This window comes from Callorhinus ursinus, unplaced genomic scaffold, assembly GCF_003265705.2.
Source record: "Callorhinus ursinus isolate GAN/ISIS: 27379988/994484 unplaced genomic scaffold, GSC_fseal_2.0 scaffold12, whole genome shotgun sequence".
NCBI classification, from domain to species: domain Eukaryota; kingdom Metazoa; phylum Chordata; class Mammalia; order Carnivora; family Otariidae; genus Callorhinus; species Callorhinus ursinus.
In genome coordinates, this window is record NW_027397074.1 from 72,405,166 (window position 1) to 72,431,140 (window position 25,975).

The 25,975-nt window shown below is 40.6% G+C and overlaps 1 protein-coding gene and 1 long non-coding RNA gene across 3 annotated transcripts in view; one reads left to right on the top strand and one right to left on the bottom strand.

Moving 5' to 3' along the window:
- Window positions 1–10,931, bottom strand: part of LOC112810981 (uncharacterized) — a 64,302-nt gene extending 53,371 nt beyond the window's left edge. For both annotated transcript variants that reach the window (XR_003204927.2, XR_003204928.2), the window contains exon 1: window positions 10,786–10,931. This is a non-coding gene — a long non-coding RNA (uncharacterized lncRNA). The remainder of the gene's footprint in view (window positions 1–10,785) is intronic.
- Window positions 1–25,975, top strand: part of EXOC4 (exocyst complex component 4) — a 728,355-nt gene that overhangs the window by 513,382 nt on the left and 188,998 nt on the right. The window contains exon 11 of the mRNA XM_025854871.2: window positions 11,502–11,721. Coding sequence (XP_025710656.1) covers window positions 11,502–11,721 — 220 coding nt within the window. The remainder of the gene's footprint in view (window positions 1–11,501; window positions 11,722–25,975) is intronic.

Here is a 25,975-nt window from a genome sequence, read left to right on the forward strand (position 1 = left end):
CTCAGTTGGTAGGGCGACTGCCTTCAGCTCAGGTCATGATCCTGGAGTCCCGGGATCGAGTCCCACATCGGGCTCCCCGCTCGGCGGGGAGTCTGCTTCTCCTTCTGACCCTCTTCCCTCTCGTGCTCTCTGTCTCATTCTCTCTCTCTCTCTCAAATAAATAAAATATTTAAAAAACAATACAGATCAGGATCTTGAGGGAAGAAGTCAGGGCTGGACATAAGACTAAACTGTATTTCAAGAGAAATAATTGGGTCTTTGGTATGTATATCCGAATATTTGTATTTAGCAACATTAAGGTTCTCTCAGTCCAGGCAAGCTTCCACTCTGTCAGCACATTCTAGGACTTTTCACGTGGACTTCTGTTGATTGTCTTCCCCTTACCAGCTCCCTTCAGGAGTCCTAACCCTGGGGGTGAACATTTGGGAGGCAGTGGTTTTAGAGGAGTACATTGTATCGAGTGGCGGTTAAGTCCAGCATGGCCTCTGGAGCCAAATTGCCCAAGTTCAAATTTTGGCCCCATCACTTATAGCTGTATGACCTTGGGAAAGTCCTTAATCTTTCTATGCCTTCATTTCTTCTTCCAAATAGCAATTATAAAAGTACTCTTTGTAGCATTGTAAGGAATAAGTGAAGCAAAGCATAGTGGTTGCTTCAAACAGTTCAGGCATATTATGAGCACAATGTAACTGTCAGCTAATAATATTTTTTTCACTTGCTCAGTTTCATTGTATGTAAAATCAGACAGCAATAGTGCAGACCTCATAGAGTTATTGTGAGAATTGCATAAAAGAATCTATATAAAGCTCTTCAATCAGGACATGGTAAGAGCTGAGTGGATGTAAGCAATTATTAATGGAGCTCCTACTGACAGCAATAGGTAGAAGATTTGCCAGATTCCCCTGTGTCTTGCATTAGAATATCTAAGGCCAAACTGATACAGAACCCCTAAAATACAACATGTTTAATACATTACATGTAAGTTTCCAGGTGATATGATAGACATTTTGTAATATCTTGAAAATTTTTCAGACAGCCTTATCTTTTGTAAAATATATATATACACCCACAAAGGAGAAGTTTCTTGACTGTAAATAAGTAGAAGGGATTAAAAACAGCATTCCAGGCCGATTGGCAAAGCGGGATTATCATTTTGCCTCAGTTTTAGATCGGTAGCCCTTATTAATTTCTTTACATGCATTTTTTTCATTAAAAAAGAAGATTGCTTGCTATTAAGGGTTAGAGTTTGAATTACTTCAATTTCCAGATTATATGCTTAAAAAATTTAAACAGCTGTCATTTTAAAGAGGCTTACTTCATTTTACCTAAAGTGCTTTTCAGTCTGGAGGGAACACTTAAATGCAGTCACAAATCACTTACAGTGTACTCATGGTAAGATTTTTTTAAAGTTAAATTTGTTTACAAGCCTGCGGAGTTCAAATTTTGTAGATAATTTTCTTTTCTCCCTTTACTTAATGATTTTTACCTCTTTTTTTCCTGTAGTGCTAGGCATGATTTTACTCATTACAAATAAGAGCACCCAAATCCCTTTTTATTTCATTAGTTCAGCAAATTGTCTCCTAGGGGTATGGGCTGAGGACATGATTGGGCTCTGCAATGATGAGCTTATTTTGCACTTTTACCCAGAAAATCTTTATATACAAAAGGCACAGATAGTAGTTAGACTCAGCATGAACAATTACGGACTGTTGGGGGAGCCTCTTCCTGATGTGCCGATGACTTACTCCCATGAATTAAGAGGCAGATGCGCTCCAAAGTGCATTAACCTTTATGGATTTTTCTTCGGTTTTCATGTTCCACTGATTTATGGTCTGAAATATGCCTGTTGCTACTGTTTCTGAATGAGTACCTTGTAAATCATTTCCAAATGATCTTTTTTTGAGTCAGATAATCCAAGTAAGTTGAATATATCTCCGATCAATTCCTGTGAGGCTTCTTTCTTTCGTTCTTTCGTTCTTTCTTTTTCCCCCCCAAGTTGTTTTAGCTTGTTCTGTGCCTTAAATGTCACATCTGAGAATAAGTGAGTGCATACGAAATATGTCTTAAAGGAGTCATGCTTGCTGGGCAGCTTCTTTGTGTGCACTGAGCTCTTTCTGGCCTTTTGTGTGGCCTCAACTGGGGTTTGATTCTGAAGGCCCACTTACCTTAGTACTCCCATCTAACTGGTTACAGTTTTTTGTGCAAGGATAGGCTCATGCCTGGGAATGGGTTCTATTATGGGTTATACATCGCTGTTTTTCATACAAATCAAGCATGGCAGGGATTTTGAGTATACTGTGCTCTCATAAAAGTCTACTATTTCTCTTAGAATCCAGTGCAGCACAGGGTCGTCAGTATGCAAGACTCTGTTATCAGTGCTGCTTGGTGTCATTTCCCAAGGCCTCAGATTTCTGCAGAAAAGTTCTGCATTTGGCCCTCAGTGTTCCATTCTATGTGTGTCCAAAGATTCTTTCTATTTACTGGATCTGGGGGGAACTGTAGTTTTATTTTCTCTTTGTAAGGCCCACGTCATTCATGCAGTAGGGTTGTTGTCACCGCTTTTGTTTGCATTTGTGCCGTAAAACCAAAACACAAAATCAAAGGTGCAGATTTCAGAAAATTCAAATTCAGAATTCTGGCTTTTAAAGCACAAGTAACTCATTCCATGTCTCTGTCATGATCCGTGCATCATTACTGATTGTGAACTAAGTTTTTAACGTATGCATTTGTACATATCTGTCGTGTGGCATTATGAAATGTGGTGGTAGAGTGTCACACAGTGAGTGGTGCTGTGGGGACTTACCTTTGAGTATGCTTGACGAGTTAAGCAGAGCTCATGCAGGCCTGCAAATATCATGCAACTTTTCACATAGAAACCGTGGACTAAAATGAAGGGACGAAGACGGTTCCGGGTTTTTTTTAATGGCTTTAAAGCTATTTTGTAGTGGAAGAGATTCAGAACTTCTTGGTAGAGGTAAGCATGGTACATCTGTGCAGAGAGTCTAGCTTTGAAGGTGCAGTAGTAGAACCGATAATGCTGAGAGATGCTGAAGAATGTATGTGGTCAGAGGGATAAGTCTCTCTACACATTTCTCCTAGTTCCAGTGCATGGGATCAGGAGAAAAATCCTCAAGCCTTTCAGACCAATGTTTTGTGTGCATTATGCAGCCAAAAATACCAAAACATATATGTGATAACATAGAGCAAAGTTAGGAAGTATCAAAGTGAAAAGAATTAGTATATTGCATATCCTATGTTGTATGATACAGATTCTATACAAATGTATACATTAAAAATGGAATTAGCAATAAAATGACATACTGTTCATGCGAGAGACATGACTGAATTTCCTGTGCTCCAGAAGCCAGAGGAATGTGAATTTTCTGAAATCTGCACCTCTGATTTTGTGTTTTGGTTTTATGGAAAGATGATGTTTCCCCATGACTGGGTTCAAGTTATGCATTTTTGGCAAGAATATCAGAGAAGTGACACTGTAGTTAGTGCTCTCTGTCTTATCAGGAGGTACATATCAGCTTGTCCCATTGCTGCTAATGTTTGCCATAGAATTTTAAAAACTCACTAGGCGTGAATGTTAGGAATACATATTTACTGTGAGTAACTACTTTTATTCAAGTGAATAAATATCATTGCTCCCGTCGCAACTTCTAAAATATAATATAGCCCTCCATGTTCAAGGGTATTTCCAGCTGGTAGCAGCCGTAATTCTGGGCTGAAATAAAATGGAAGAAATGGAGCTTTACAATGAAACAGAATTTGCGGTGAGGAGCCTGGGTTACCCACGGAGCTTAAGAAGCTTGAGTGAAATTTTAATTAGTTTGTGATTTCCCTGGACAGAAATCAAATCAAGATAAAAATTTTGGGAAAATACTAGGTCATATATAGGTAGTGTACTTCCACATGCAATCCAAAGGCCACACACTTGCTGTAAGAAAGAGCAAGTTTAAAATATAGGTACTGACTATGGACATATTTTTGGAGGCACCTCGTTGGTGGTATTCTGAAAAGAAAACTCTGGTTAAATATTTACGAATAGCAATATTAGAATTTAGGAAATGAGATCCATGCTTTAGACATTCACGTGCCACGAGAATCTGTTGCCTACTTTCATTTGTTTTTTGGTTTATCCTACTTTACAGCTTTGGGTTTAGGAGGCTGATTTGAAGAAGGTTCCTCAAAATCCTGTGATTAGATGCTCTCCATGTGGCATTATGTAGCTCCTTTCCTTTGAGTCTCCTTCTCCTCCTTCCCATACACACAGATGTACCTGGCCTTTGTGTTTGCCTTCTCGTCGTTCACAGGATGGGAATCCCGAGTGGGAAAGCACTTCACCAGATGAAATAATACCCTTTGACAGGGTTCCATCTGTGTTCCAGCTTAACTTTGAAGTGTTTTCTTTCCTAATGAGATTCTTTTCACTGTTAAAAATTCAGGGCTTTCTTACTTCCATAGAACTGATTAGGAGCGTTGTTGGAAAAACTGAGCTTTTTGATGATTTGCCTCCACACCGTTGACTGTCTCTCTCCTGTCTCCCATTCAACAGATCAATTTTCAAGTACTTACTAGGTAAAAGGAGCCATGCAGTACATTGTGGGAATCTGGCGGAAATAAAATGTAGAGTCGCCCATGAAAAATAATGAGGAGCGACTCCAGTAACTTGGGGGAATAATTCAACAGAAGCAAAACGAAGATGTTCACTGTAGGATTATCTATCATAAAACCAGAGGGCAGCATTAATATTCCTTAGTAGATGTTTGGTTGAATAATGTTGTGTTCATTAGTGGGATAGAATGAGTTTATAATACTCTGCAGAAGAACAGAATATAAAGTCGTGTGAATAACCATATTGTACAAAGTAAAAAAAAAAAAAAAAAACAACAACCCTGGGAATGTGGTCAAGGACTCAAGAACATTCTTTCAGTAGGAGGTAACTGTTAACATTGGGGTGGTGGAGATATGGGATGATTTTTCTTTTTCAAATATTTTATTTGGACCTCTAGTCCCAATTCTTGGGAGGAGGGCATTATTTGTCTTAGTGGTCACACCTTAGTTTCAAGAACTATGGGTTGAATTTAAAGGACCTGTTAATTTTATTCACTACTCCCTTTACCAAATATTTCCTGAGAACCTACTATGTGCTAGCCATAGAGTAAGTAGTACTAGGCTCTGAGGATATAGAAGTGAACAATTTACACTTAACCCTTGGCCACATGGGGCTTTGGTCATACCTACATCAGTTTGTTCCTATAATAAAGTATTAATCTAGTGGTCCAAATTGCCAATTATGAGCAAGCATGGGAAAAGGAAAGAGCAAGGTGAAAAAGATCATCAAATATGTCCCATTTGCCTCTACTCTCCAACCTCATCAGGGTTCACATCCTGATGGTAATCACAAAAAACAGTTGCTACCATTTATTTACCCAGCATTTCCTATGTGCCATCCTCTGTGCTATGTGCTTAACTTTCATTTTCCTCCTTGAATCAACAAAACAGTCATCTATGTTATCAGATCCATTTTACAGAATACAGCAGAAAGATCAAGAGAGGCTAAATAACCCCCCCAACACTGTATGGTCAAGATTCAGCCTCAGGAATACCTGAGGGCTCTGGGCCCGCTGCTTCCCTCAAGTTATTCCTCTCTGTGGCGACTGTGAGTCTCGTTTACCTTCCAGCTGCTTACAGGAGTCTCTCCTCTGTGTCCTTCCTGCCCAAGAAAGGGCAGTTTGCCCATTTCATGCCTTTTGCTTCCCCTTTTTGATTAGAATAAAAGCGAGCTGATCAGACAGCCGTGTTCTTTTTCTTTCCTTCTCTCGCACACGTTTCATGCTTTCTAAACAAACAGTGAGGATGCGCACAGCTTTGAACGCAGATTTGGACACATGTTGCATGGGTCCCCTCGAGTTAGAGATGACATCAGCCTGGCTGTGTCCTTTTAGACTGATGGCGCATGCTCTAGGGAATAAGAGATTTGTATTGGGAAAAAGTCATGCAGCTGAAAGTGATAGGGTCTCCACCCCTTCATGGGCGTGGCTCAGAGCAGTTTCATATGTTGGGGACAGCAAAGGCCAATAAAGGACTAGAAAAAAAAAGAAAATGTGGATAATTTAGAGCCTTCTGCCACTGTTTAGGAGCACTTTAGTAAAAATGTGTTTCTAACAAATGATAAAGATTTTGAAAATGTAGGAAGTACTCCTCAGAAAACTCTTTTTCTAAGTCCCATTGAAAAGAAAAAGGAGGGATTCTGATGATTGAGTCTCATAATATCAGAAAATTATAAAATGAAGAGGTCTTTGGTGTGGTTACTCATAAGCAAATTAAAAACAGTGGTTTTCTTTTAGAGGCAGACCAAAGAAAACAAGATACACCTGGGGGGATGGGGGAGGGCAGGGATTTCTCTGAGGGTTAGATGAGTCAGAAGGGGTCAAAGCTGCAGGATATGGGATTTGGAGATTTTTAAGTTATGGTTAACTCTCCACCTTTATTTCTTCATTTTTCCCCACCTTCTTCCGCTCAATCCCTTCTTAAAGATTTATTAAATCTTGTTTGGTGGTCACGCCTTTACTCCGTTTCCAGGTTGATAAAGTCAATTAAGAAGGCTCATTGAGGTTTCTCTTGGCTTTTCAATGTCTGCTTTCTTTCCTACATTGTTTGGCTTACTTTATCATTGTGATAATCCTATACACATAAGCCCTCCCTTCCCTCCACCCCACCACACACCCGCATGATGCAAACACACACACACACACACACACACACACACACCCAAAGGTTAATGGAACATTAAGTTGCATGCCATGATGTATTTATTTATTAAGTAAAGGAGACTCTTTATTAGATCAAACAGCTAAACTTAAAGAACATTTATACACCAAAACTTTAAATGTGGTCTAATCAGAAAGCAATTTATGAAATACATTCTTTGGTATGTGTAGGTAATTTTTTTATATTTTCTAATTTAATGTTATTTGAGTAGCTAATATATTCACAGTCTTTAAAAATCCAATGATTATAAGAGCTCTTTTCTCTTTGCCAGCTGGGCTGCTGTCTGATTCATAAATTGTTGAATAAAGCCAATTTGATCTTTAAAGAAATCAAAGATGATTATTAAAAGTTATAATTGAAAAGTCTAATTCCCACTTCTCCAGACCCCACCCCACCCCTGCTTCCTGCAGGAACTCCCTTTGATTAGTTTCTTTGTGAGTCTTCCCAGGGTTTCTTTATAAGAAAATAAACAAATGAGGATGTATAATTTTTACAGAAAGGTCAGTGTGATGAGTACCACTAAATACACATTGATCTGCAGCTTGCATTTCTCACTGAACGATTTATCTTGGAGATCTGTTCACATTAGTGCATCAAAGCTTCCACGCTTGGGGATTGAGGTTACGCACAGTATTCCAATGTGTAGATACACCACGGTTGCTTTGATTAATCCCTAAATGATGGATTTTTTTTTTAGTTCTGTCTTTTGCTGTAAAAACACTGCTACACTGATCTGTGTAATCATATTTAGATATGGCTCTCAGAAGAATTTCCTACAAGTGGGATTTCTGGGTCAAAAGGAAATGCATTCATAATTTTGAATGATGATGCCGACTTGCTCTTCATAAGGGTCATACCGTTTTTCATTCCCATCAAAAATGCATTAGAATGCCTCTTCCCACACTTGTGCCAAAAGAGTATGTTTTCAAACTTTTGGAATCTGGTCAATGCATGGATGTAAAAAAAATGGCATCTCAGTATAGTTTACTTTTCATTTTTTTCATTATGAGCAAAGTTAAGTTTTTCTCATGTTTTAATGGCCATTGTATTCCTTTTACTATGAATTGTCTTTTTTGTCCCTTCGTCATTTTTTTTCTACTAAATTGTTGTTTTTTTTCTAACTTATCTGTGATAGAAGTTGCAACTATATCTTCCCAGTTAATCATTCACTTTTTGTCTTTATTTCGTTTGATTTCATTTCATTTCATTTCCCTTCTACATTTTTTTTTTTGAAGAAAATTTAAAATACAGCACAGTCCTTGCTTTGCATAGCATTCTGGAAATGTAAAAATCACCGTGCAAAGCAGTCTTAATCACTGGGGAAAATCACAATTGTTTCTCAACTTTAGCAAGTTTTTGCCAAAACATGAAAAACTCCCTTCCTGTCAGTTGTAAATATGTCCAAAAATGAAAAACTAAGAAAACTAATACATACTTAGCACTCTGTGACATTAGAAACATTAATAAATGAAGTGTTTTATTTGTTAAAATCTTCCTCAGAGTAGTTTGAACAGTGCTTGCTACCTTCTTTTCATCGTATACTTTACGATACACAGCGAGCATCTTTTCTAGGTGTTGGTGAAATGTCATACTTGCTTTAAGTCTGGATCTGCCAGTATTTTATTCTTTACCTTTCAGTTTCATGAAATATCTTCAAGAGTTCCTTTAGTGTGCAGTTTGGGCCACCTCACTTCCTCTGGGATGCCTTCATCCCTTTCACCACAAAGACTTTCCTTGGTGAGGTGGATAAGTTCACCTTCCCTCTGGTTGCATTTGCCTCTTAAAGGGGTACAGTGTCAACATTCCCAGCTGTTTCTTCTATAAATCCACTTACATTCCATTCAAATTTCACTCCCAATGTTATCACTGTTTGTTTTATCTGTACTTCTGTCTTTTTTGGTCAATTCCCTCTTTTAATTATCCATTTTTGTAAAATGCCACGTGGGCTTATCACTGGGAGTCAGGGACACAACGCAACTACACGCTTTGCTGCCTGAACATGAACTGAATAACAGATGTGCAGTTATCAATCACTGTCAGATTTTGAAAGAAGTGCCATGATTGATCCATTGATCATGCTGAACATCAGTTATTTACATAGAGATTTCGGGACTGAAAAGGTAGCAGAGTTTTCATTTTATACCATTACTCACAGTTAGTATACGTAGTATCTGGAATTTAAACCTTGTTTCTGGGGGACTGTGTTTTTAACTAAGTGGAAGTAACTGAAATCTGTGCATATCAAAACCATGCAAAGCAGGAAGAGCCGGTATAAAAAAGTACAAAGAAGAACGTAACAAACATCTGCATCCTCGTCTATGTTTAGACAGTTACTAACATTCTGCTCTCTATGCTTTCCGTGTTCTCGGTAAAGGAAACAGATCGTTACAAATAAGGCTGAAGTTCTCCTTTGTCCCCACTTCCCTTCCTGTTCTCTTTCTTTACCTCCCAACTTCTCATCATGAATTAAAAGAGTATCATTTATTCTCTCTCTCTCCTCTGCCTTTTTTTTTTTTTTAATTTGGGTATAGTTGACACACAGTGTTACATTAGTTTCAGGTGTAAAACTTAGCCATTTGACAAGATTATACATTAAACTACGCTCCCCACAAGTGTAGCTACCATCCATCCATTATATCCTTATTAAGATATCACTGACTATATGCTCTGCTTTTTGTTCCCATGACTTACTGATTCCATAACTGAGGGCTGCATTTCCCTCTCCCCTTTGCTTGTTTTGCACCCCCCCCAGTTACCCGCCCCCACCCCAGCAACTGTCAATTTGTTCTTTGTATTTGATTCTGCTTTCTGTTTGTTTACGCATCTTTTTTAGATTTCATTTATGAGTGGATCATACGGTATTTGTCTTTCTCAGTTAGAGTTAGGATTAAACTTACTTCACTTAGCGTAATACCTTCCAGTTCCGTGCATGTTGTCTCACATGCCATGACCTCATCCTCCTTCAATGGCTGTGTAATATTCCATCAAATATATAGGGGCGTCTGGGTGGCTCAGTCAGTTAAGCGTCTGCCTTCAGCTCAGGTCATGATCTTCCTGGGATTGAGCCCTGCATCCGGCTCCCTGCCCAGCGGGGAGCCTGCTTCTGCCTCTCCCCCAGCCCCTCCCTCCAATTATGCTCCCCCACTCTCTTTCGCAGATAAATACCTTTGTGTGTGTGTGTGTGTATATATATATATATATATGTATATATATATATATATATATACCACATTTTCTTTACCCATTCGTCTATTGGTGGATACTTAGGTTGCTTCCATGTCTTGACTGTTATAAATAATACTGCATAAACATAGGGGTGCATATATCTTTTTGAGTTAGTGTTTTCATTTTCCCTGGGTAAATACCCAGAAGGGGGATTATTGATCATATGGCATCACTATTTTGAATTTTGTGAGGAAATGCCACACTGTTTTCCATAGTGGCTGTACAATTTACATTCCCACTAACAGTGCACAAGTGTTCTTTTTTCTTCATGTCCTTGACAACACTTGTTGTTTCTTTTCTTCTTGATTTAGCCATTCCAGTAAGTGTGAGGTGATATCTCCTTGTGGTTTCATGTATAAGAATGAACCTCGACTACTTCCTACATACACACAATACACAAAAATAAACCCAAAATGAATTAAAGACCTAAATGTGAATCCTGAAACCATAAAAATCCTAAAAGAGAACACAGGCAGTAATTTCTCTGACGTTGGCCTTAGCGACATTTTTCTAGATATGTCTCCTGAGATAAGGGAAACAAAAGCAAAAATAAACTATTGGGATTATATCAAAATAAAAAGCGTCTGCACAGCAAAGGAAACCATTAAGAAAACAAAAAAATAACCTACTGAATGGGAGAAGATGTTTGCAAGTGACATATCCAATAAAGGGTTAGTATCCAAAATATATAAAGAACTTAATACAACTCAACACCAAAAAAAACAAATAATCCTATTAAATGGACAGAGGACCTGAATAAACATTTCTACAAAGACATACCGGTGACCGGGGCGCCTGGGTGGCTCAGTCGTTAAGCGTCTGCCTTTGGCTCAGGTCATGATCTCGGGGTCCTGGGATCAAGCCCCGCATCGGGCTCCCTGCTCAGTGGGAAGCCTGCTTCTCCCTCTCTCACTCCCCCTGCTTGTGTTCCCTCTCTCGCTGTCTCTTCCTGTCAAATAAATAAGTAAAATCTTAAAAAAAAAAAAAAAAGACAGATGACCAACACACACATGAAAAGATGCTCAGCATCACTAATCATCAGGGAAATGCAAATCTCCCTTTTTTTAAAACATTTCTGTCTATACATATAAAGATCTCAGTGAGAAATATGCAGTATTTGGGGGTGTGCTTTTAAATTTGTGTTGTAATTTGTTTTCTGTTCATCATGCCTGCCTTCGCTTCTTGTATTCTTATTTCCTTATTGAATTAATACAAATATCTTTTGATGTCTCCCTTTTTTCCCCTGAGTTTAGAAGTCATGTTTTCTATTTTGTCCTATTTTTATTCAATTAGTGAAATACTTCAGAAAAATAGAAACAACTAATACAGAAATGAATAATAAAGTGATGACCTGTTCTCGTTAAGAATTCTGGGAATCTCCCCTCACCTCTCCATGGAAAGAGAGGCCAAAGCTAGAAATACCCATATGTGTTTTGTGATTTCCAGAAGTATTTTTCTGATATATTTGACAACCATTTTCTTCTGTTGTCCTCCAGATTTATTCAAGAGATCGAGCATGCCCTGGGACTTGGCCCAGCCAAACAGTGCCCTCTTCGAGACTTTCTCACGGTGTACATCAAAAACATCTTCCTCAATCAGGTCTTGGCAGAGATCAACAAGGAGATTGAAGGAGTCACCAAAACATCTGACCCCTTGAAGATCCTAGCTAATGCAGACACCATGAAGGTGATGGGGGTGCAGCGGCCTCTCCTACAGGTAATAATATACTTTGAACTTAATTATTTTTGTCAGCAGTTTTCATTGACTTGGCAAGAGGCACAAATTACAAAAAGAAGAATTACCATCTGTTTCCATATTCATCAGAGACAAAACAAGAGGAGATAAATTAAACCGGCACTGGGGAAATTTAGAACTAATGTAGAGATAATGGAAATTCCTTCAGATCTTTAAGAAAAAAGTGGTTGGCTTTGCATATGGAAGATGGTGAGTCTCATTAACATGCAGGCAACTCATTATTTGCCTGGAACTTCTCCCTGAAGGGAATTCTTGATCCACTTGTGAATGTACCAAGAGTATGAAGGACTTCAGGGAAGGAAATTATTGTGCCAAACCTCAACTACCAACAAGAAAACCCTTTTTGTTAGGGCAGACTTACTGTAAAGAGCTCGGCTAACTCACAGTGAATTTGAACCCACCAGCAAACTGGCCTTTAAAAGTCAGATCATTTAATTCAGGATCTTGTTAATATTGAAAATTTTGCTTTGGTTATATAAAGAAATGGTTTCCAGGCAACAGAAATGAAGTAATTTGTTAGCAGATATTTGGATTTATAGGCTTGAGGTATTTATTTTACATCCATTTTAGCCAGTGACTTGGAGGTAAATCTGAAACTAAAAGTATATTAGTATGAGTTTAAATTATATATGTACATTAACTATTATTACACTGTTATTGTATCTTTATAGTGTATCTTCCTTTGAGAGAATCATGGGCACAATAGCATATTTTTACAAAAGTTGCACGATTCGAGAATATCTCAAAGTGTGGAAGGCTTGAGCTCTTCAAAGGAAAGTTGTGTAAATGGAAAGGAGTTACAGTTACTTTAGTTGCTTGCCCTTACCTGCCTTTCTATGTGTGTTCCTTGCTTTTTCCTTCTTTGTCCCTTAGAGTTAATACAAGTGCTAGCTAGACCTTTCATAGGCAAGTGCTCTAGTTATGAGCATTCTTTTTCATGAGCAAACTGTTCTGTGGTATTGAGAAACCAGAATAGAGGCATTCGCCTCTCCCAGAACCTGAATAATAGCATGACACGTAGGAAAGTTTCATTTGGATCATCTGGCTCTGTGTGAGATATGTTCCTTGTGAGGGATCTGTACTGAGTATGGGGTGCAGGGAAGGGAGAGTGGCGAAGGCATGTGCTCACTTGTCCCTCCACTGGATTACTCTTCCGCTGGCTCTTTGCGTGACTGGGACCTACTTTCTCAGAGGCCCAGTTCAGATGTCTCCTCCACAGGGCGGCTTTTCCTGACTATCCTACCTAAGTAGGTCCCCTTCCCTGATTATTCTGCATTCTTCCCTCCCTCCGATACCCCAACCCAGTCCAACACTGAAGCTGAACTCCCTGGGCTATATCACCAAACCTCCCTTGCCAGGTGACTTAAGATCTGGTTCTGCCGATAGGAAGCACTAGTGGCAGATTGGAAGAGGTAAGAGAAGAAAGAGATTAGGGCTGTTTCTTATCTCCTCCTTCTCCACTTTGGATAATTGTTCTGGCTGTGGGTGTACCCCTTCCTCCATAACCAGAGGTCCTGCCAGATGACACCCACTCCACAGCTCCAGCCCTCACTGGGCTCTGGTGATGTCATTTCTTCCCCTTGATCACAGCTTTCTGCTCTTACTAGTCTCTGGGTACCTCACCATCCCTCACTGCTTCTTTCAGTTCTGCCCATACCTCTGTAATTCCATCTCTGCATTAATGTTTCCTCATGTGAATCATGCATGGAATTCCATTTTTTTCTCCAGATCCTGAATAAGTCTCCCTAGTTAGTCACTATTTGAACACTTTGATTCTTCTTTCGTCGTAACACCACCACCATATTTATTAGTTCTTCGATTTTCTGACTCGTTTATTACCTGTCTTTTCCCAGTAGAATGTAAGTTCCAGAAGCATAGTACAGTACCAGTAAGCAGGAAGGTATATGATAAATAATTTATTGAACGAATGCATCCATGCATGGATAGATGGATGGATGAATAGACACAGTGGATAAGCTTTGAGAGTCAGAAATAACTGCAGAGTCGGCGTGGGAAGACCAGAAATGGAGAGTGACTAAACCTTGTTTGTATCTAGCTTTGGTCTGACCATATCATTAACTTCCTCTCATTCAGGAAACCTTTTTGGTATTTCTGTCCCCGAGGTGTCATGCTCCCTGCTGTGCAGAGCAACTTTAATATGCTTAGTGTACTGAATTCCAAAGAGAACAAAGGCAACAATGGACTGTGGAGCGTATCTGCGTACTAAAGATGCTGACTTATTGTTCATGATAATTTTCAGCTTGAATAGCAAAAGCACATTACAACTCATAACTAGTTGACTATAATCAGAGCCAAGTCACGGCCACACTTTGCCAGCTATAAGACACCTCAGGGCAGCCTACTGCCTCCTTATTAAATCACTCCCAACCTCGTCACCAGCCATAGTGTTACAATGCCTTCTGTTTTCTAAATCGATTACTGCATTCTGAGGGATAGATGAGAACTCCCAACTTCACCTCTCCTCTCTTTGACCAGGTCAAGATAGAATTCTGTGTAAGTGAGTAAATCTTTGAACTAAAGTCATTCAGTTTATTAATCTCCAAATTTGTTGTCACAACCAAAACACCTGCTTTCTTATTTATTTTGTTGCCCTCTCTTTCTTCATAAAAATTTTATTTTCTGAGAATGTAAATTAGCTAGACCATATCAATAAATTTAATATTCTCAGAGTAATGAGATTGAAAAAGTAATGAGATGGTTATTTTCCTCTCGCATCTTGAGACATTCTCTTGCTTTATAATCATTGAGAGTTGTTTTCAAACATAATTTTCCATGGTCAAGTTTCAATGTTCCTTAAATGTCACCTTAACATTTTTTTTTTTTTTGGTCACCATAACATTTTTATTCCCAGCTAATTGTAGGTGACTAATCTGAAGAAAAAATAAACAATTCTCAAAAATTTTTGCTGAGAATCCAAAACAACTGCTAAGAAGGGAGCTTGGAGAGATACATATATGTGTAAAAGATGCAGGTGGGTTAGGTAGTCAATTACTTGAAGTTTAAAAAATGTCCTTTAAAGTCATTCCCGCTGCTAGACTGTCGTTGGGTCTCTGAGAAGAAAGGATCGTGCCTTTGCCCTGAGGCAGCACCCAGGGTCACACAGCATCAGCACACCTGGGTTCTCCGGGGAGAGTGGAAGGACAGCTGTCTCAGCGCTGCTTTCATCTGTTTGATGATGTGCAGATGCAGAGAACCCCAGGACGCTCTGTCCTTACCTCTCTGAAACGGCATTGGGGCGGTATAGACAGTCTGTTACAAAGGGGCATTTCCATGGGTGATAACATGCTTTCGAATCCATAATTTCACTGTCCAGGCACAGAATTCACAGAAGGGAAGGAAGTAAATAGGAAGGAGGAGATGACAAACACCATTTTATAGGTGAAACAACTGTGCAGGTATTGGCCCCAAATGATACGCATCATACCAGTAGTAATAATGGTAGCAATTGTAACAATTGTATTCCTACTAATAGGTAGTAGTAATGATAGCAGCTAACACTTTTATGAGCCAAGACATGATTCTGATTCTTTGGTATGTGTTGACTTGTGTTTTACATGTATTGGCAACAGGTTTGTGAGGGTGGCATTCTTAATATGGGGAGGAAACTGAGAAATAGTGAAATTAAATAACTTGCCCACAGTCACATAGCTAGCAAGTACTGGAACTGTAATTCACACCCAGGCAACCTAACCCTGGAGTCCAGTGTCTAAATGAGTTCTACTCAAAATGTAGCCTGAGGAGTATGCTTGTCTGCAAGCTATTTGTTACCAGTCCGCTGTGAGATGCACAGAACTTGAGAGTAAGCATTTTAGACGCCCTCCCTCCTTTTAAAGGAATTTGACATTGCCTGTTGAAACTAACAAAAAAAGGAGGAGGGGGACTTGTGCTTTGTGTATCTCTGTGGTTCTAAATTTTTTTTATTAATCAGCTTTTGATGTATTTTATAAAAGTATCAATGTACAACAGATGGGCTGGTGGGCCTGGCCTGGGTTCTCACCATAGTTCGGGACACACTGCCCTAAATTTCTTACTCCTCTATGTTGCCTCCGAGAGAAAGAAGTGAAAGCACAGAAGCAATCATCTCACCTTGGTGCCCAAGGTACTTTCCAATAGATGAAATAGCTTGGATATTTTTTTGCAGAGGGTTGTCTCCTAAATATTCAGCTCCTAGAAGAGTGTCTACTATAGAGGAGGTACTCAATATTTAATAAATGGGTGAATGGTTGAGTGATTGAAAGTGAATGAATTAATGATGGCTTCCTTAATACAAGAACATGTATGTGCATGTTTTCCCCCAAGATTTGTGGTTGTGGGTTTAAGATTGTTGGCAAGCTTAAACTAAAATGTTACAGTTCTTATTCCTCTGATGCTGTCTATCCACATGAAGGCAGGATTGAATATACCTCGTGGTCTTATTGTCTGAGTCCTCTGTTGCCATCCCCCCTCCTTTTTTTTTTCCGAAATGGCTTCCACCTGTTGCAAGGCAAAGCACACTGATTCAAATTAAGGAAATCTCTTAGGAGAAGAGAAATGAGCATTCTGGCTTTCTGGACATGGAACTATGGAAACGGTCAGTTGAAGTGGTTATCCTTTCAACTACTTTATACATCTATAGGAGTCTACAAAGTTTTCGTTCCTTAGACATGAGGAAACACCCATTCAGTTTTGGGGGAGGTCATTTAATTTATTTCTTCTGTAGCATCTCCATCCAGAAAAAGGGTTAGAAGGCTAATGCTCAGGGGTTTTGTCTTTAACCTGTCAAACTGTTGAATGGGCATCCGACCGTGTGAACAAAGGTACAAGGAAAGTTTTCTCCCCCAACCCCAATGGAATATGCTCTACCTTTGCTACGTAGAGAGTGGTCTGTGGAAAAGAACCTCAGACCTCTGAGTCAGGATCTGTATTTGTATAGTATTGGTGTATGATTTCCAGGCACATTTAGAGTTTGGGAAGCACTAGTTTGTACCAGTGCAACACAGAGTGTGGTCCGTGGATTGTTGGTATCAGCATCACCTGAGCAGGTGAGAAATGCAAGTTCCTGCAAGAATCTTTGTTCTAACTAGCCCCCCGCCCCGGCCCCCACCGGGTCCAGTAATTTTGATAGAGACTGAAGTTTTAGAAGTGTTGCAATGTATCACACCACCATGCCTAGCTGGAAGTTAGGAAATGGGAGCTAACACTGTGGGCTCTTAACATTGCAGTGAATAAGAGAAGTCACTTAAAAAAAAAAACAACAACTATCCAGCTTTGTTTCATACAGGCCCAGAAATTGTAAAAACAATATTTGCAGTGGCAGCAGAAGCTGCTTCCTAGTCTAGCACATTGCTGAATTTTACAGAGTTCTTTCCAAACACAGGATGAGCCTACATTTTCTGGCTCGTTCAGGGATGAAGAGGCAGCTTTCCTAATGCTTAGGCTCAAATTCCCACATCATTGGAGGAAAAAAGCATAAGCTGTGCAAGTAAAAATGGAGGCATTCTTGAAACATTTAAAGCGTTTTTTTTTCTTTCATTTTCCTCACTGCCCCAGTGTTTGTCAGAGTACTTCCGAGACGTGATGTGGCTAGAGTTGCCAGCTTACGCCACACCCGTCTCTTCCTCAGCCAGCTGCACTGGCCACTCTTACCTGTGAGCTTAGGGCAGTGGTTCCCAGCAGCGGGACCCGTTAGAATCACCCAGGAGCTTTCTGAAAACACCACCTGCCCAGATCCCGTCCCAGAGATTCAATTCAGTTGATCAGGAGCGGGGCTGGGGCCTCAGTGTTCTGTAAGATGCTCAGATGATCCCAGCATGCAGCCAGAAGTAGTGCCACTGGTCTGGATCTTTCTACTCCATAGAATCAATTATTGCCCTGAGGGGAAGTGTATACGAAATTATAGTTGAGACATTCTTGAATTCAGTCAGGCTTTTTTTTTTTTTAAAGATTTTATTTATTTATTAGAGAGAGAATGAGAGACAGAGAGCACAAGAGGGAAGAGGGTCAGAGGGAGAAGCAGACTCCCTGCCGAGCAGGGAGCCCGATGCGGGACTCGATCCCGGGACTCCAGGATCATGACCTGAGCCTCAGGCAGTTGCCGAACCGACTGAGCCACCCAGGCGCCCCATCAGTCAGGCCTTTGACAGAGGTCATATCAAAGTATGTCTTTGATACTTTGAACCAACTTTGATACATACGCCTTGGAATCAGATACAAATGATTTTACATCGCAGCCATTTCATCCGATAACTCTGTGGACAGGACCAAATTGTTAATTTCTCTGTACCTATTTTTCCTCCTCTATAAAACGAGAATAATAAAATGGGTGTCAAAGGAACACAGGAATTATTTCTAATGATTAGGTGGAGTAATGTTTATAAAATGTGTCTCCTTCCCGCCCCATGTCACCCGTGTGTGCATTTTAGCATTGATTCACTCTCGCCTTTACAGAATTCTGACTTCTGCTGACTCCCCCACCCCTGCCATCTGTCTCGATTTCAGAAACCCCTGCATCTCCTCCCCTCACGAATTTGTGTTTACCTGCTCCTGTCCTTTGTACTGCAGCACCCACCTAGTAACCTGTTTCCTGCCTGCCCACCCTAGCGTGACAGCACGTGATGACACTATTTTAACCTCTTTCTCTTTTTCCTGGAGTTTGTCCACTGATGGTTCTTCAGCAGCAGAAGTAACATGCAGTGTTTATTACCATTAAAGCTAGTGTATCTGTTTCCTAGGCCAGCCATAACAAATGACCACACCTGGGTGGCTTTAAACAGCAGAAATGTCTCCTGTCACAGTTCTGGAAGCCAGGGGCCACATTGCCTCCGGAGGGTCTAGAGGAGGACCTTCCCTTGCCTCTTCCAGCTTCTGGTGGGCCTGGCGTGTCTGGGCTTCCATCCTGACATGGCCTTCTTCCCTGTGTCTCCATCCTTCTCTGGGTCTTAGAAGGACGGTCTCATTGCATTTAGGGCCCACCTTAATCCAGCCTGATCCTATATCAGTCCTTACTGTAATTACATCTGCAAAGACCCTATTTTCAAGTGAGATCACATTCTGAGGTTCTGTGTAGAATTTTGGGGGAACACTGTTCAACTGGCTATAGCTGATCACTGGAAGCAAGCTACATGGAATGCAGTGTATTTAATTTGCTGTTTGTTCCTCGACAACCCTCTGACAGGAAGCAGTGTAGAAGTATTGCTATTCGGGCAATAGGACCGGGATGATCTAGATTCTGGTGTCAGCAAGGTTCCTGGTGACGGTTTGTGGTAGGCTGAGTGATTGCTGGAGCTCCCAGCGAGTCTCACCAAAGGCTGGTAGACACAGCTGCCTGTGGTATAATGATTTGCTAGAGATAATTACACTGATGCCCAAAGCCAAAGTACTGCCCGTAACCTTTTGCTGGTTTCCCAAGGAAGTGTAGCCGGAAGCGGTAGCATAACGTCTTCATCATATCAAATTATGTTAATATGAAAAATGTTGCTTTTGAGTGGTATTTGCGTCACGGCCAGTTTTTACCATCCACTCTGTGGTACAGAATAGATTCAGCTTTTATTAGTGTAAATAGATTAGTCCCATTTAAGGTCTGCTGGAAGTCATCATGAAAATCATTAAGTTGAAAAGAGAGCTGATCAATTGATTTCCCCCCTCTGTGCACTCTGAGAGGTGGTGCTGATGGTCCCACTGTGTTAACATAAGCCTTAGAAGCAAAATGCCTTGGGGTCTAATCTGATCTTCATTGTCTCTCCAGACTGAAAGAAATACTAATTTACCACAGTTTGTAGTGTTGATTTTCTTCAGATTTTACTCTTATTATTTTATTCACTAGCAGTATTATTTGGTCTCTTTATGACAAGTAGGGGCCTCACATAACCAACCAGTAGTAGCTGCCTCAGGCTTCAGCCAGGAAGATGGAGTTGAAGACGCCTTTATTCTTGTCTTTGCTTGTTTCTCTTGTCACTGTGGCTTCCAACTCTCACCTGTTCACTTCTGAGACAGCTGAGCAAATGAAATCTTTCATTACTAATGGGGACTTACAGGATCTTAGAACATTCATTTGTGTCTTCAAATTGTCGTATTTGTGTTAGTTTTGTAGTATTAATTCTGTTACTAGCTGAAATACCTTCTATTTTTGTGGAATTTATGTTGTGATGCTTCATAGCCATTCGGGAACATAACTAATGTGAATTTTACCATGGCATGTAGGAAAAGCATCTAGAACGTGGATCTAGTCTCCTTGTCAGCTCAGTGACCTTAGACGAGCCCAAGCCACTTCTCTTCCCTGGCACCCCTCCCTTCCCTCATCTATAAAGTAGGAAGGATGCTCAAGCTACCTCATAAAACTAAGGTGAGAAATCCGTACGGGCTCATGTATTCAGCAGGGCTCTGGGAACGGCTCTCCATTTTGACTTGGTGGTTTCATAACTTACGATTATTGGCCCCCACACACACCTGATCACTGCATTCAGGAAAATCCGTTAACATTGAAGGGAATGGTGTTAAGAAAAAACCTACAGGAATGAAAAATGTTTCCTATTAAATGAAGAGCTTCACGAGTTTTTACCAACAGTGTGTCTTATGCATGATTAGACAACCAGTGTCAGAACCTGGCAATATTTTTTCCACAGTGTATCATGAATATTTTAAATTCCTGAAAAGGCTGAAAAAAAATTGTGCGAGCAACACCCACACACTCACCATCCAGATTCTACAGTAAACACTGTATGCTATATTTGTTTCATAGCTTAACCAAACCCGGTCATTTTAATTCTTCAGCTGGCCCCAAAGTGAATTCCCAGTCATGCCCTAAGCACTTTACCGTGGTGTTGTTCACAGGTTTTTAATATCTTAGAAAAAATCTGAACATAAAGAGAAATAAATTAAGTGGGAAAGTTGTTGCTTTGTTCAATTTCTAAAAGTACTCAGTTTCTAAAAGCTTTTAAGTAGTGTCTTGGAACAGTGAATGGACCAGCTTATACTTGTGATTAATCTGTAAGTACCGCCTTTGTTGGTATGATACCACAAGGGATCTGTCATCATAACTATCGATGGAAAAGACTGAAGTGAGCAAACGAGAGGTGATTTTTATATGCAGACAACAGACACGTAATATGGTCAACTTGAATTTTTACAAATATCTTTATAGTCTTATCTCTGAATGAGATGGTTTTCTTAGAAAGTTCCTCCTTAACTAGACTTCTATAAATAGCTTTCTGCAAAGCAAGGAGAGAGGGGGAAATACAGACAGAGAACGCGCACGCGTGCACCCAGAGCAGCTAAAAATGAAGATTTTTTTTTGTATGTGTGTAGAAAATCTTCGCAACTAGCCCTATGCATGGTATAAGAATTATTAATGATTTCCAAGTTTGTTTTTACAAGTCAGTTACAATTACAAATGTTTTCTTCAACAATCTATCATCCCTCATAATGTGTTTGGAACAGCTTTTAATTTAGATGCAACTTTTCAAGAATTTATCATATCTGGGTTATGAGGTCAGTTTAGAAAAAAGCAAGCTGGAAGGCTTTACCCACGTGGATAGAGAAGTCATGAGGGACTGCTGAATGAGAAAGTAATTACAGTGAGTGACACTTGTTTATTGGCTTTGCTTGCTACTAAGAAACTTGTCTGAGCACGAGGCTGTTTCAGAGTGACATCAGTGTAGGGACAAGCCCTGGGTTTTAAACGATGATTCCGAATGTATTTTCTAAGTGAAGGTAGGCCCATGGATGGCTGTCTCCGTTGTCACTTGGGCTGTTCTATGAAACAGGGCTCATTTGGGGGTATTTGAGACATTGATTGGCTGCTGTCTGCTTTGATCTTGCCTCTGCCCACTCCTGGTGGATGAGCAGGAGAGGAGGTAATGACTTACGACAGGTCTGCTGACAGCCACCCAACTACATCAACACGCTGTCGCTCAGATCCGTGGAGAGCTGCCTTTGCCCGACGCGTATTTGACTTTACTTGCTAACAAAGGCATCTTCAGATGTATTTCTTTTCCTTAAATGCTAGAGAAGAGGAAGAACATCCCATCAAGAGATACCAGGAGAGAAAAGGCTAGCTCAACAGCCCAAGCAAATGATAGTTATCATTCTTGGGAGCAGCACGGTTGCTGAGCTCGCAAGATTACTGGTAGGAGCCAGATGAGTGTGGACAGAGAGAACTGCTGCTCTTGGGGCATTGTTGAGGTTCTTATCCTAAGTCATTTTTGCCCCGTCTGAATGTTGCAGCTCTGGCTTGGGTATGTTCTAGGGAGAAAATGAGGAGGGAGAAAGCAGATTTCTGAGCTTGAAAGTTAATTGGCCCTTCAAGAGTGTTCAGATAAAGCCGCTGTTCCTGCTCTGGCTTTTTGCTTGCATGTGTTTGTGTTCCTTTAGACCCTGTAAGATGGGCTGGTAAAAATCTGATCCATCGACTGTGATGAGTGATACAGCGCATACAGTTGAGTAATTTCTACTGTTGAAATTCTAGATAACATTAAATGATAAATCTTGATTAAACACCTGCTTGATGCCATCACTGGAAAAGGAAGTATGGGGATCCCATTTCATGGAAACTTCCAGGTTAGTTAGGGAATCGAAATTCCTCCTGCCTGCAGACCCGAGAGCAGTGGGGGAGAGCTTGTAACTAGCACTGCACGCAGTGTTCCAGAAGGCTTGCGGTCTGAAAGTTGAGAGCACTGAGGGCTAGAGAATTCAAGAGACTTTAGGCGAGCTCTGGATCCCGACCTGGGCATCACAGGCTGTGTAGAAACAGAGAAACAGTGGAGAAAGTAACCCGAACAAGGAATGTAACATCAGTAGAGACACTAAAGGTATGTTCCTGAGACAGTGAGGTTAGACCACCTGAGTGAAGGGATGAGTGCAGAGTGAGAAATCAGGTTGACAGGGGGCACAAAACCCTTAAGAAGGTCTTAAACTTGGAGCAGAACAGTTTACGTTTAAAGTGGGAAGAGGTACAGTCATGAAAGGTTCTAGTGAAGGGGCTCATTGGCTCCTGTCTCATTTGATCTTGCCTAACAGAGAGATGAGCTGATAAGGGAGAGTGGGCTCTGGCAGTTCCCAGACAGGATTAGAGAGTAGTGAGCCCGGGGTCAGGGAGGCCATCCAAGGAGGAGATCTAGGAGTCCAGCTCAGAAGGGAAGACAAAGTTTCCTGTGAGTGTTGCTCTGCAGACCGAAGCTTCAGGTAGTGACCTCCTGGCTGCCCCCACATTTTGCTCAGCTCAGCATTTGAAGTCATTCTTTTGATTGCTCATCATAATTAGTCAAACAGGCTGACTTTCTGGGACAAGTATTGTGCTCTGTCAAGTTTTTCTTCAAGCCCGCACAGACAGTGACTGGATGGGGTTCTTAAGATTAGGCTGTATATTTCTCGTTTATTACCTCTTCAGACACCCAGGAGCTCTGTCAGTTAAAGTCCTGCTTGGGGAAAAGGCAGCACACAGCTAGCTCATTAACAGGTTATCTGTGTCATTATGTCCTTTTTGGATTGTGCGTATTGGAAATAGAATCTTTTGAGAAGGAAAAAAAAAAAATCCATCTAGGCTTCTAGTTTCCCTTTCTTTTTCTTCCTCATTTTTATCTGCTTCTCTTCCCTCCATAGTTACAGCTATTCCCATGATGGATGGTCCTATCTTTGGAGCCCAGAATACCCTGAGTATATTCACTTGCAAATAGCTACAAAGTCAAATTCAGATGACTGCACTTAAATGAAAGGCTTTCTGTACCTCTCTTCTCTGGACGCGTACGACTTCTCCTTGCCCCATTTCAGCCACAGGAGCTTAATTGCTTCTTCCTTTTGATTCCACAAAGCATGTTTTAATTTGTTCTCCCCTTGGTCATTCCAAGGTCAAGGCTGCCTATCAGGTGCTCGCAGACGTGCTCTGGTGACCTTGCATGCTGTATTTGCCCCTAGCTTCTAAGACTTTACCAAAATGAACAGCCTGCCTATGTAGAGAGGGCTGAGCTATCAGTTCATTTCTTGCCTCTTGGACAAGAAGAGTCTCCTTTTCTTCCATCCTCTCAGAGTTTTGCTTTAGAGCCAAAAGGAATCTCTGACACATAGTAGGTGCTCATTTGGTGAATGAATAAAGTGGAAATTGCCAAGAGTTATGTTAAAGGGTGGCCTCTGGCTTACACAGTTAGGGATATGCTTTGTAGAAGCAAACCTGTGCTGTTGCCAAGGAAAGTAGCATTAAGTGTTTGGTTTTTTTAATAAGCTTTTTATTTCAAAAAGTTTGAGGTTTACAGAAAAGTTGCGGAGATAGTACAGAGAGTTTTCCTACACTCCATACCTCGTTTCCCTGTTACCAGCATCTTCTGTTAGTCTGATGCATTTGTTAACGTTTAACCAACCAGTATTGATACATACTTATTAATGTCCATAGTTTGATCAGATTGCCTTGGTTTTTATATGTCTTTCTTCTGTTCCAGTATCCCATCCAGGACAGCACCTTGTATTTAGTTGTCTTAACTTCTTGGGTCCCTCTTGGATATAGCAGTTTCTCAGACTTTTTGAGTGGCCTTCACAGTGGATAGGTATGGTATCCCAGTGGGTATACCCAGTCCAGCGATCTGGGTCTATCTGATGTTTTTCTTATGATTTGACAAGAGGGTATGTGTTTTGGGGAGGAAGACCCCAGAGGTAAAGTGCCACTCTTATCACATCATATCAGATAGACATGCTGTCAACAAGACTTATCACTGTCAAAGTTAACCTTGAGCACCCGGCTGAGGCAGTGTTTGCCAGGTTTCGCCACTAGAAAGTTATCTTCCTCCTTCCTTTCCATACTCTACTCTATGGAAGGAAGTCTCTATGCGGCCCACACACTCAGGGAGTAGGGAGTTATGCTCTACTCCCTTGAAGGGAGAGTATTTGCATAAATTATTTGGAATGCTTCTGCATGAGAGATGTGTCTCTTCTCTCCTATTTTTGTATTTATTTAATTGCTAATTGATGTCAGTATGAACTCATGGATTTCTATTGGAGACAGCGGGTTTATAATGCAATACTACTTTATTTTTATTGCTCAGATTATTCCAGCGTTGGCCATTGGGAGCTCTTTCAGTTGACACCTGTGTCTCCTGTGTCCCCATCTTTGTGATTTTTTTTTTTTAGCATTCTTTGTTTTCTGGCACTACAAGATACTCCAAGCTCCATCTGTATATTTTCTGCCCCAGTCCTAGAATCAGCCTTTTTCCCAAGGAGCCCCAGTTGCTGTTATTGGAGAATAGTATTGGCAGCCAAGATCTGGGGACTTGGTATGATTGTTGCTACTTGGAGCATCATTACTTCTTGGTCATCTCAACTGGTAGAGAAAAGAAATATATGCGTTTATACTAACCCTCGTATGTATTCATATCCATACCTATTTCTACTTGGATTTACATATTTTTAAAAAGATTTATTTATTTATTTTAGAGGGGGGAGGGACAGAGGAAGAGGGAGAAAGAATCTCAAGCTGAGTCTGCGCTGAGTGTAGAGCCCAACGCAGGGCTCGATCGCACAACCCCGAGGTCACAACCTGAGCCGAACCAGACACTCAACAGACTGAGGCACTCAGGCGCCCCTACGTGTATTTACATACTAAGCTAAAAATGAGTTCGTACTGATATCGCCAACTCTAATGCATCACTGTATGGATCATTTTAGCCTGCTCTTCTTACCTCCTTTATGTGTAACCGCCTTCTCCAACAGTGAAACACCTGCCCCCGCCCTCCGCCACCCATTTGCTTGATTGTTCTAGCCCAGCAAACACGTGTAGCATGTCAGAATTATTAACCCGCGCCCTGTGCGAAGCAACTTCATCAACTCATGCATAGTTCTTACGTACAATTTCTTTTGCCTTTATTTTTACATCCTGATCTCTGAAATTGCTTGGTTCAGTGCCTTTTCCTCCTACTCCTTTCAAGAAGATTGTTTTATACATTTTGTAATGCAGTTAGATGGTTTTGTCACATTCTGCACTACGTCCTGGGATCCCCTAACCTCCTTAAATGATTTTTTTTAATTTGCATACATCAAGGTTCATTCTCCATGCTTTAAAGGTCTGTGGGGTTTGACAAATACCTAACGTCATGTATCTGCCATTACAGCCTCATACAAAATGGATTTTACCACACCTCTCCCTTGTCCCAAAAATCTCTGTACTTGGTCTTGTCTTTCTTTCTTTCTTCCTTTCTTTCTTTCTTTCTTTCTTTCTTTCTTTCTTTCTTTCTTTCTT